The 13,042-nt window shown below is 43.8% G+C and overlaps 1 protein-coding gene across 2 annotated transcripts in view; it reads left to right on the plus strand.

Moving 5' to 3' along the window:
- The window catches only part of ATG9A (autophagy related 9A), an 88,188-nt gene that overhangs the window by 49,099 nt on the left and 26,047 nt on the right, over positions 1–13,042 (plus strand). For both annotated transcript variants that reach the window (XM_089657697.1, XM_089657699.1), the window contains 3 exons: positions 4,399–4,552; positions 5,691–5,870; positions 8,232–8,477. In XM_089657697.1, coding sequence (XP_089513823.1) covers positions 4,399–4,552; positions 5,691–5,870; positions 8,232–8,477 — 580 coding nt within the window. The remainder of the gene's footprint in view (positions 1–4,398; positions 4,553–5,690; positions 5,871–8,231; positions 8,478–13,042) is intronic.

Genomic DNA, 13,042 nt, shown 5'->3' on the forward strand with positions numbered 1-13,042 from the left:
ACTGCTGCAATAATTTCTGCACAGAAAGGAGCCGGAACACATCCAAAAACCACAAAAAAAAAAAGACAGCTAATCTCAACACATACTACTCTCTCCGCTTCTGCTCTCTCTATTTCTCTCAAAATGTCTGAAATAGTTAATTTTTTTACTGTTTTTCAGTGCATTCTGGGCATTTTGGAAGGTTTCCGGAGGTTATCTCTAAAAAATGCTTCTAAATGCAAACGCTAATAAACGCGGTATGCAAACGAGGCTAAACAGACGTTTTTTAACCTACGTTTTCCAGCAGTCAGTTTCCATCGTTCAGAAGTGTTTCCCAAACGTCCCGTGTACATGGAGCCTTAGGCTAAATTCTGGCATAGAACTAAAGCCACAGCCACATGGAGTGGGTGATTTTAAAGCCCTGTGAACTCTCTATTTTTATCACTGTAATGCAGTTAGTCTGCATAAACCGTAAAAGATTATTGCTGCGCAGGTTCTCATTTATTGCGATCATGGTATAGCTGATAGTAATTACGTAGTCTGAGTGAGGAACTGAACTGAAGAAGTGGCTTGGGTAAGTTGCAAAATGTCTTCAGCATTACAGATCAAATCCAATTAAATGTAACTAACTACTAACAAAAGAATGTGAGACGTGAATGGTGCATAGAGATACAACAGGCCCTGCCAGGAAGTATAATTAAAAATTCAGCATGACGTCTCTAAGGACTCATGTACACTGCAGCAGATAAACTCACGTTTAGGATCTGTTCAGTGTTTTTTTCAGCAGCCCCTGAACTCTTCCTAATGTTTTCCTATGTGTCCATGTACACATCGTTTACAGGCATTTGAGTTTACAGTCGTTTTTTTTGAACGCAGAAAACTTGCATTCAGCAGTCGGTTTTATCAGCGTTTCAAACGCAAAACGCTTGTAAACGCAGCAAATTGCATTTATAAGCGTTTGTGTTTGAAATTTTTTTTTAACCTGATGCTGTCCAGAGCCTTTTTTCATCATGAAAAATGCATGCAGTGTTTTCAAAGTACTCAGATGGACAAAATACTGAACACAGGATGTTCCTACCAAGATTGCAATGACCAATTCACACCTCAGACCTCTCCCAGAATTGGAAACAAAAGATATGTTAATGACCATTCACACCTCCAATTCCTCAGGAAGACCCCCTGCCAGGTGGCCTTAATGACTCCCTCCACCAGACACCTTTCCCACCCTTATATATCAAACAACCATGCAGCGCTAATACGTACAATGATGCATGCAAATAATCATTTGGTGCAGGTAATAACTAGTAAAGTGAACACCACTTAATATTAGAAAGGATCTTAAGAATTATCTAAAAAGTCCAGGAATACTAATGATGGTGAATATAAATCTTTCAACAAGAGTGTTCTTGCATAATACATAAAAAATTTTAGGATAAAAAGGTGACACAATATGTGACTTCTGTGACCATATTCCTCCCGCAGAAATGAGTGTAGATTGCACTAACCAGAGAGCGCAATCTTAATGCGCATTTGAGTGTTAACCAACTCCTGGTCATCCGGCTATGACCAGGAGTTGGTTAACACTCAAATGCGCATTAAGATTGCGCTCTCTGGTTAGTGCAATCTACACTCATTTCTGCGGGAGGAATATGGTCACAGAAGTCACATATTGTGTCACCTTATTGTCCTAAAATTTTTTATGTATTATGCAAGAACACTCTTGTTGAAAGATTTATATTCACCATCATTAGTATTCCTGGACTTTTTAGATAATTCTTAAGATCCTTTCTAATATTAAATGGTGTTCACTTTACTAGTTATTACCTGCACCAAATGATTATTTGCATGCATCATTGTACGTATTAGCGCTGCATGGTTGTTTGATATATATTACTTTTGAGGCTCCTGGTATTTGCCTTTCATGCTAGCCGCTCTCTGGTTGATTATCCAGCGCTCGTATTTTTTCTATTTCTATTTATATACATTACCTTTCCCACCCTTGGAAACAAAAGAAATGTTAATAAGCAACTCACACCTAATTATCTCAACCCATACTGCTGTCTCTGCTTCCACTCTTTGTATTTCTCTGAAACAGTCTGAAATGGTTAACAATTTACCACTTTTCAGTGTATTCTGGGCATTTGGAAGGTTCTCCTGAGGTTATCTTTAAAAAACAGTTCTAGACGCAAACGCACATAAACGCATTATGCAAACGCGGCTAAACAGATGTTTTTTTAACCTACATTTTCCAGCAGTCAGTTTCCATCGTTCAAAAGTGTCCCCTGTACATGGGGCCTAAAAGTCTCAATCGTCCATTACACTTATGGCTGCTGACCCAAAAGTAGAAGCAGTCTCTGTAAACGTTAAAAAAAGGGCGAGTATCCTCTAAATGTGGTATTAGGACAAGTTTATTAGTGAAAGTCACAATTGACAGCTCACATTTACAAGGTAAAAAACCTCACTCTTCACAAATAAGAAGCCCGTCTCTGTGAGTGACATCTGCTCAATGTGTTCGGCGCTGGCTCTGACAGTGTAGTTGCCTCCAGAACCTCGCTGAAATGCCCCGGCCTGACCGGGAGGAGATGACGTCAGGATTCGAGGGAAGCTGGACGTGGCTGCGCGTATCCAAGCATGGCTTGAGAAAGGAGTTTGCATGCTCCGAAACGCATAGCCATGCCCTGCTTCCCTCCCATCGCGACGTCATCTCCCCCCCCCCCCCTTCCCGGCGAGGCCGGTGCAATCCAACACGGTTTCCGGATGTGACTACACCATCTGTCAGCGCCAGAGCTGAGTGCATTGAGCGGACGCTGCTCACAGACAGGACTGGGATGTCAATGGCTTTTTATATGTGAAGAGCATGTTTTTTTTCCTTTGCAAATGTGAATTACCAATTCAGAAATTGAATGTGCCGGCATTTTTATTTATTTATTTTAATGTGCTGCAGCCTTTGCTAAATTTCCCTATGTCTGCAGCAACCTGGACCCCTGGGCTCAATGTAGAGCAGTGGTTCTCAACCTGTGGGTCATGACCCCTTTGGGGGTCGAACGACCCTTTCACAGGGGTCCCCTAAGACCATCAGAAAACACATATTTCCGATGTGTAAAGAGCAGCTACTGTGTAGAAAGCAGCTACTCTGTTAAAAGCAGCTACTGTGTAGAAAGCAGCTACTGTGTTGAAAGCAGCAGTATTGGAGGTAAAACGACACTCATGACTTATAATTACTGGGTAAATAATTTTATGGTTGGGGGGTCACCACAACATGAGGAACTGTATTAAAGGGTCGTGGCATTAGGAAGGTTGAGAACCACTGATGTAGAGCAAAGCAATCCGGATCTTTAGCGGTTCTGACACATCCACTGCATAGTGTTCTAACACAACCATGTTCAGGGAGAATGAGCATTGTTGATCAGAGCACTGTGCAGAGGGTATGCTGGAGATCTTGAGCGCTGCACTGTGTTGAGCACAAGGTATTTTAACAGAGGCAAACTATTATGTTAAAAATAAAAACCACTGACATGTACAGCAGAAATAAATTACTGTTATGCAGCCTGACTGCATTCCAGGAATAAAAATAGAAAATTCAGTTTGGCTACACAAACCTAAATTTAAAGCGGAGTTCCACTCACGCTGTCAAAAAATAAAAGTCAGCAGCTACAAAAACTGTAGCTGCTGACTTTTAAAAAAGAGCCACTTACCTATCCCTCGGTCCCGTGGTGTGTCCCCCAGAGCCTGTTTCACCAGCCGTCCTGTATTCCAGGAGGCCGGCATCTTCACTGTGGACACCCGGCTGTGACAGCTTGCGGCTTCACAGCCGGGTACCCACTGCGCATGCGTGAGTAGCGCTACGCTTCATGAATGGTCCTGTAGTCTTCTGGGACCTGTCATGTGTCCCACAAGACTACAGAGAGGGAAGGAGGACACCTTTAGTTTCCGAACCGGAAGTGGGAGCGGGTACCTGTCAAATTCGGGTACCCGCTCCCTCCCCCCAAAGGTGCCAATCCTTAATGGGGAGCGGGGGAGCAGGCCTTAAAGTGGACCTCCCCTTTTTGGGTGGAGCTCCGCTTTAATTTGTCCTCTGAAATCAAAGCAGGAGTTTGATATTCGACACAGTTACATAGTCTGTTAGAAAAAAAGACCCAAGTCCATCTAGTTCAACCAATAAAAGGAAAAAAAAAAAATACAATCCTACTGTATATACACAATCCTATACCCACAGTTGATCCAGAGGAAGGCAAAGAAACCCAGCAAAGCATGATCCAATTTGCTCCTGCAGGGGAAACAAAATTCCTTCCTGATCCCCCGAGAGGCAATCGGATATTCCCTGGATCAACTTTACCTATAAATGTTAGTATCCAATTATATTCTGTGCCTCACGATGGCATGATGACATGTGAACTCATGATAGCTTTCTTCTTTCAGATCATTTATCCCAGAAGAGCACATGGTCTTCTGTCCAGAGCAGCTCCTAAAAGTGATCCTGGCTCATATCCACTATATGCCTGACCACTGGCAGCGCAGCGCTCACCGGGCCGAGACCCGCAGCGAGTTTGCACAGCTTTTCCAGTACAAGGCGGTGAGTGTTATCCGAAGGGTTCGTTCACACTTGACTCATTTCTAACACTTGCCAAACGCCCCTATAGCGTTTGACAGGCGTTAGACAGGCGTTTGGGAAGGGGAGATCGGGACCTTTCCGTGAGTCACGGACATATGTGCTGGGAGCGCGCAGGGCGCACGCTCTCAGCACATATGTATTTTCTAATGGCACGCAAATGTGCGGTCTCTGGGTGACTGGGCCTTGACACCCAGAGGCCGCATATTTGCGTGCTCTCGGCGTCAAGGGGTTAAAGTGGTTGTAAAGGCTCAGGGTTTTATTTACCTTCATGCATGTTATGTATGCAGGTGAAAAACCTTGTGTGTGCAGCAGTCCCCCCTGGCCACCCCTAATACTTATCTGAGCCAGATTACGATCCAGCAATGTGCACAAGAGCAGCATCTCTTCTGGGACTGTCGCTCCTCATTGGCTGAGATAGCAGTGGGACTACTGTCAATCACAGCTAGTGAGCCAATGAGGAGAGAGCAGGGGCGGGGCTGAGCCGCACTCTGTGTGTGAATAGACACGCAGAACAGTGGCTCAGGAGCGAGTCTGCTTGGGTGCCCCCATAGCAAACTTAGCAGGAGGGAGGGGCCAGGAGCTCCTGTGGGGGACCCAAGAAGAGGAGGATTGGGGCTGCTCTGTGCAAAACCACTGCACAGAGCAGGTAAGTATGACATGTTTGTTATTAAAAACAAAAAATAATTCCCTTTTAATATCACTTTAAAGTAAACCGGTGCTTTGCCTATATGGACAGAAGTAAAAGGTTTGCATGATTGTTCCCATCACCTGTCATTCCCCTTCATTCTACCAGAAGTGAAAAAAATACCCAGTACTTCTGGGAATGGAGAAGCATGTGACTCCGTCCATGTGACAGCTCTGGACAAAACAGCACTGTGACATGGGAAGAGTCCATAGAGCTGTGTAAGCTATGACTTTGAATGCCTTTTAGTATACCCAAGGTGGCTTTTCCTGCTCTTGGCAGCAATGGAGCAGCAGGGAAGTGGAGGTAAGTGGGGAAGCCTGCATGTGCAAAGCAACAGGTTCACTTTAGCACAGCGATTTACTGCATAGTACTTGTGGGTCAGTGATTGATTGACTTTATTGTTCACATTTTCAGGTCTTCATTCTGGAGGAGCTCCTCAGCCCGCTGCTCACCCCCCTTGTTCTGATATTCAAACTGCGCCCCAAGTCATTAGAGATCATTGACTTCTTCAGGAATTTCACAGTTGAGGTGGTGGGCGTCGGAGACACCTGTTCATTTGCACAAATGGATGTCCGCCAGCATGGCAATCCCGCCGTAAGTGTGCATTCCTGAACTGATATAGATTATAGATGGGAATCCCTTGAACTCATCTCCTAGACCAGGGGTAGGCAACCTGAGAGCCGCAGGACTACAAGTTCCATCATGCCTCTGCAAGTCATAGCTGTAACTGTCAGTTTTGTAATCTTTGCAATGCCTCATGGGAAATGTAGTTCCACAACAGCTAGAGAGCCACAGGTTGCATACCTACCCCTGACCTAGAAGAATACATGGAGTGCACAGAACAGAAGCATCTTATAAAGCATTGTAGCCCTATTAAAGCCTATATAGAATAACAAAGATCTCTGAGATCTCCCTTGTGGCCCTTTCATGTCGTTTTGGTTGTAAAAAAAACATGTCTGTTCAGTTCTACGTAAATTGGGTGCAGCTGTGCATAATAACCAATCTGCTTCCAAATTCAGCTTGTTCATTTAAGCAGACCATACATGGGTCGAATTCTGAATGATTTTTCGATCAAAAACATCGTTCATTACGTAATCCGATGGTGCCACGAATGATTTAGAAAATCGGCCGTTTTTCACAAATTTTGCCAGCATGCCCGATAAACGAAATGGGGAGGAGCCACGAAAATCGGCGGTGCCATTACCCCACTAACAGAGTGAAAATCGCCCGATTTATTCTTAGGTCCGATTTTCGAACTAAAAATTGTTTGAAAATCAACCCATGTATGGCTGGCCTTAGGCTACTTTCACACTGAGGAGTTTTTGAAGCGTTTTTGCGTTAAAAAAAGCGTCTGAAAAGCTCAAGAAAAACGCTTCCCTGTGTATGTGAATGTATATTTATGTATGTTTTCACACTTAGGAGTTGCACTTGCGGTGCGGTGTAAAAACTGCTTGCAGCATCTTTGGGGCATGATTAGTGAGTTAACCACTTCCAGTCTGGCTCATGTACATAAACGGCCGGACGGGAGCAGTGCAGGAGCGGGTTGCCATTCATAAACGGCGCCCACATTTTCAGCCTGTGTGCACTCCCTGGGATATTTATTTCCCCACAAAATTTTACTTATTCTTTAACCACTTCCCGCCTGGCCGCTTTATACAAACGACGGGACGGTGGCACTCCAGGGGTGGGTTGCCGTTCCTAAACAGCACCTGCCATTATGGACTGTGCGCGCTCCCTGGGAGCGCACAGAACCGCGATCCGGTGCCCGCTGTGTCCTCTGTGTCCACAGTGGAACACCGATCTCTGTATTAGACCTTTGTGTGAGGTCCCGATCATGTGATCACTGATCGGCCAATCAGTGATCACATGAATAGTAGTAAGTAAGATGTCACTTCTGACATCATTGCTTACTACTTGTAAAATCTGTGATTGATCACAGAGGTCACATGGTACAGGGCTATTCACAACAGCCTTGTACCATGTGACAAGCTGTGACCAATCACAGCTCTCACAGTATTTCTCAATGGCTGCAGGAATGCAGTCAGAGAGAAGGAGAAATTATTGCTTTTACAGCCTTTACAGGTGTAAAAGCAATCAGTGTAAAAAAAAAATAACCTTCATCACCCCCCAAGTAGTAGTGTCACTATGGTGACATTGTACTGCTAGGGTGACAGTATGATACAAAAAAAAACACATAATAATAGAAAAAAATAAAATAAAAATGTAAAAATTTTTTTATTAAAATTATAATTTTTGGTTATAAACTAATTTGGGTTATTTTTTACTAAAAAGTAACTGAATACATTTTGGCCAAGATTTATGAAGAAAGATTATTTCTTTGCAAAATTTTATAAGCGCTTAAGCACTGAGCAAACTGTTGGCGCTATATAAATCCTGTGTAATAATAAAAGTAATAATAAGAAAAAAACACTTTTTTTTCAAAATTTTTGGACTTTTTCATTTATATAGCAAAAACAAATAAAAAATCCCAGTGGTGAATAAATACCACCAAAATAAAGTTTTATCTGTCTAAAAAAAATGCTAAAAAATTCATATGGGTATAGTGTTGCATGACTGCGCAATTGTCATTCAAAGTGTGATAGCGCTGAAAGCTGAAAATTGGCCTGGACAGGAAGGGGGTGAAAGTGTCCGGACTTGTGGTTAAAAAAAAAACGCCTCTTCCCATTGAAATTCATGGAAAACGCCTGAAAAGCACCTCAAGGACACCTCTGAGAAGCGTTTTTGGTGCAGTTTTTCATTCACGCGTCCTTTAAAAACGCCAGAAAGCACGGCAAAAGCGCGGTAAAAACGCCTATGTGTTTTTCACTGTAAAAGTAGCCTTAAATTTGGACAATACAAACTGGAAGCTGATTGGTTTCTATGCACAGCAACACCAGATTCTGTGTGCTCCAGTTTTAGTAAATCTCCCTCTATGTGTCTTTCCTCTTGTTGCAGTGGATGTCGGCAGGAAAAACCGAGGCCTCTGTGTACCAGCAGGCAGAAGATGGGAAGACAGAACTGTCTCTCATGCATTTTGCTATAACTAACCCACGTTGGCAGCCACCTCGGGAGTGCTCGGCCTTTCTGAGTCACCTGCGGGAGCGAGTGCAGAAGGACAGCGGTGGAACAACGCCAAAAAATCCCGCCGGTCTGGCACAGCTGCTGCACTACTCTGGATTGTCACTGCAGTCTGATTCTGAAGTAAGTGTTCTTTTTATTCCTCCTTCAGTTCCACTTGGGCATATGTCCTAAAATGAAATCAGTAAACCGTAAATGGTAGTAAACTGCAGCTGACCCCCGCCCCCCCCCCCCCCCCCCCCCAGGAAAGTCATAATGTTCTAGTATGCACCGCATACTGACAGACTTGCCTGTGGCGTCCTGTCAGCGCTGACAGGGATTCCATCTTCACCCAGTCTTCTGGGTGCGCTAGCTGCAGCCACTTGATTGGCTGAGCTTCAATGACGTCACTCCCACGTATGCTTGCAGGGGTCACTGTTTACGGCACATGGCTCTGAAAGAATGGCACTTGTATGTTGTTCCTTCAGAGCACATGCGCCAGTGATGTTTGTGCATGTTTAGGAGATATTTACGGTACCTACAGGTCATAGGTTTACCTGTAGGCACAAAGCCAAAAAAAAAATATAGCCTGATGTAAATTTTTACAATCGCCATGATAATTTGAAGCAGCTGAAGGACATACAAAATTAAAGTGTTACTTAACCCACAATTGTAAAATCAGTCTGTATATGCAGTAAAGCATGCTTGTTATACTCACTGTGGAACCTAACGGGTTAATCCGCATTGTGTAAAAAGGCTGTTTGATCCTGTCTTCTCTGCTCCTCCCGTTTTTTTTTACTGTCCCCAATCCATCTGCTGATAGTATAGATCCCTAGGAGGCACATGCTCAGTTTGGTGTATATTGCTAGAGAGTTTTTTTTGTTTTCGGGAGAGTGCATGTGTCAGCACAGGACCAATCAGCGTTGTCCAGACAGAGGGTCAGGGGTCATGCAGCATCATAGGACAGTCAGAGGAAAATGAAAACTCCTCCTACAAGCTTCTGTCAGTGCTTAGCCAGACACTGATAGACGTTGTCACAAGACTGCTATATACTGCTGATGATGTATTTAGCAGTTTATATTTACTAAAATAATTGCATTTCCATGTTGTGTGTAATGTGGGAGACCAGATATAGTGAATGCAGGGTCCTGGGAGACCGGATATAGTGAATGCGGAGTCCGGGGAGACCGGATATAGTGATTGCAGGGTCCTGGGAGACCGTATATAGTGAATGCAGGGTCCTGGGAGACCGGATATAGTGAATGCAGGGTCCAGGGAGACCGGATATAGTGAATGCAGGGTCCTGGGAGACCAGATATAGTGATTGCAGGGTCCGGGGGGACCAGATATAGTGAATGCAGGGTCCGGGGAGAGCGGATATAGTGAATGCAGGGTCTGGGGAGACCAGATATAGTGAATGCAGGGTCCGGGGGGACCAGATATAGTGAATGCAGGGTCCGGGGAGACCAGATATAGTGAATGCAGGGTCCGGGGAGAGCGGATATAGTGAATGCAGGATCCGGGGACACCAGATATAGTGAATTTAGGGTCCGGGGAGACCAGATATAGTGAATGCAGGGTCCGGGGGACCAGATATAGTGAATGCAGGGTCCGGGGGACCAGATATAGTGAATGCAGGGTCCGAGGGACCAGATATAGTGAATGCAGGGTCCGGGGGAGACCAGATATAGTGAATGCAGGGTCCGGGGAGACGGATATAGTGAATGCAGGGTCCGGGGAGATGGATATAGTGAATGCAGGGTCCAGGGAGACCAGATCTAGTGAATGCAGGGTCCTGGGAGACCAGATATAGTGAATGCGGTGTCCAGGGAGACCAGATATAGTGAATGCGGGGTCCAGGGAGACCAGATCTAGTGGATGCAGGGTCCAGAGAGACCAGATATAGTGAATGCAGGGTCCGGGGAGACCAGACATAGTGAATGCGGGGTCCAGGGAGACCAGATCTAGTGGATGCAGGGTCCAGAGAGACCAGATATAGTGAATGCGGAGTCCGGGGAGACTGGATATAGTGAATGCAGGGTCCGGGGAGACTGGATATAGTGAATGCAGGGTCCGGGGAGACCAGATATAGTGAATGCGGGGTCCGGGGAGACCAGATATAGTGAATGCGGGGTCCGGGGAGACCAGATATAGTGAATGCGGAGTCCGGGGAGACTGGATATAGTGAATGCAGGGTCCGGGGTTTAGTAACACCTTAAGTTTGTGTCATGTAACCTTTGGCTTTTTTCTTGCCTGTATTTAAACATTGTTATTTAAAGGGTAACTCTACTTTTGTGGGAAGAAAGTAACAAATAAGAAGTAAGTCATATTAAAAATTGCCTTTCGTTTTTCAATCTGTCGTGCTGTCATTTTCTGTACAATGCAATGCAATATGGCAACCTTGAGGCTTTCTGCACACAGATGTACAGAAGGCCTCTGAAAAAAAAGTCATTTCCTGCTTGTGTCATTGGCTTACTGATTTTCCCAGAAGTCTGCACTAGATACAAGTTACAAGATACAAGTCAGATTTGTGGCATCCCCTGCAACAATATCATTTTTGTTGAGATACTCCCAGACAGAAATCAGGTTTAAAGGGATGCAGACCATGCCACTTTCCTCATTAGAACCCTGCAGGTGCAGCAACTGATTGATCATTATGAAACCACTCCCATATAGATTCACTCTGGACATGGACACAGACAAACAAACAAACAGCTAATTCTTCAGATTAACAAACGGTAGGAATCTGCAACAAAATTTGTTAAAATCCCTGCAATGTACATAGATCACCCAGAGGGGAATTTTTTTTCTCAACAAAGTGGAGTTACTCTTTAGAGGAAAAAAATACACTTTTACAACTTTTAAAGCAAGAGCCAGGATTTACATATAATTCTGGCTCTATATTTTTGGATCCATTGGTTGTTTTAAAAATGTGGTTTTCACAGAAGAGAACTATATGCTCATTTTGAATTGCTTGGACTTGTGACAAGTCTGCTTTTAGTCTACCTTCATATGTGTGTTTGCAGTAATACAGGCGTTACTGCCACACATGGTAACTTAGAAAAATGACTGACTCCATTTTGAATGGCATTCCTTCACGCCTTGTTAATGCACCACAAAACACTCGCGTTTCGGAACACAATGCGCAGATGTGAAAAAAAGGAGTGTTGTGTCCATAAAATTTCCATTCTGTTGCATTTTTAATGGGCGGCTTGTATGTTCACTTTTGTATGGGTCTAAGGCAGGCCATAGACTGGTCGAAAACCGGCCGTTTTTTTATATAAAAAAAAAGAAAAATCGGTCGTTCGATCGGCCGACGTTACCATCAACGGTAAAAAAATCGGCCGATTTTCGTCCCGTCTACGGCCGGCATTTAACCCCATAATTACTTCTATCCCTTACAGAGAGCTCCGCTATTATATTTTACATGAAAAAGTCTTGCGGTTGCAACAATGTATCCATTTCGGATACAGATGGTTTTATTCGGATACAAATAGATACATTGTTGCAACCGCAATACTTTTCAAATAAAATATAAGAGCGGACTGGAATTCTTCTTCCTTCTTCTTCTTTCTTCCTGCTTCTTCTTCTTCCTTTTCCTTCTTCTTCTTCCTTCTTCTTCTTTCTTCTTTCTTCTTCTTTCTTCTTCTTCTTTCTGCTTCCTTCTTTTTCTTCCTTTTCCTTCTTCTTCTTTCTTCTTCTTCTTTTTCTTCCTTTTCCTTCTTCTTCTTTTACTTCCTTTTCCTTCTTCTTCTTTCTTCTTCTTTTTCTTCCTTTTCCTTCTTCTTCTTCTTTCTTCTTCTTCTTTTTCTTCCTTTTCCTTCTTCTTCTTCTTTCTTCTTCTTCTTCTTCTTCTTCCTTTTCCTTCTTTCTCTTCTTTCTTCTTCTTCCTTTCTTCCTCTTCTTCTTCTTTCTTCTTCTTTCTTCCTCTTCTTCTTCCTTTCTTCTTCCTCTTCTTCCTTTCTTCTTCTTCTTCCTTTCTTCTTCTTCTTCCTTTCTTCTTCTTCTTCCTTTCTTCTTCTTCTTCCTCCTTTCTTCTTCTTTCTTCTTCTTCCTCCAGGTCACGGCTCATACGCAGATTTTTTTATAGGTAAAATGATCGGCCGATTTGCCCGTCATTGCCGGGAAAATTGGCCGATCGTCAAAAGCATTTTCTAACTTGACCAATTAAAAAAAAGTGCCAAAACCCCGAAAACCGGCCGACCAATTAACCAACTAACGGTGCAAAAATTGGCCGATTTTCGACCCGTCTATGGCCTGCATAACTTCCTAAAATGGTTTGCTTTCAGTGAAGCTTTTTTTTGTGCTGATTATTTACCTTGTTTTTTTGTCAGTTATTGTATTACATATTGTACAAAAATTACTTAATTTTGAATGACACCCCTTCACACCTTCCCAACACACCACAATGCATGTGCGTTTCAGCACTCTACAATGCGGCACTGCGGACACATTACAGGAGATGACCAGAGACTGCGGACACAGTACAAGAGATGACCAGAGACTGCGGACACAGTGCAGGGGATGACCAGAGACTGCGGACACAGTACAGGAGATGACCAGAGACTGCGGACACAGTACAGGAGATGACCAGAGACTGCGGACACAGTACAGGAGATGACCAGAGACTGCGGACACAGTACAGGAGATGACCAGAGACTGCGGACACAGTACAGGGGATGACCAGAGACTGCGGACATGGTACAGGA

Source organism: Staurois parvus, unplaced genomic scaffold (genome assembly GCF_062004578.1).
Source record: "Staurois parvus isolate SC_StPar_1 unplaced genomic scaffold, SC_StPar_1.0 ptg001022l, whole genome shotgun sequence".
Lineage (NCBI taxonomy): Eukaryota > Metazoa > Chordata > Amphibia > Anura > Ranidae > Staurois > Staurois parvus.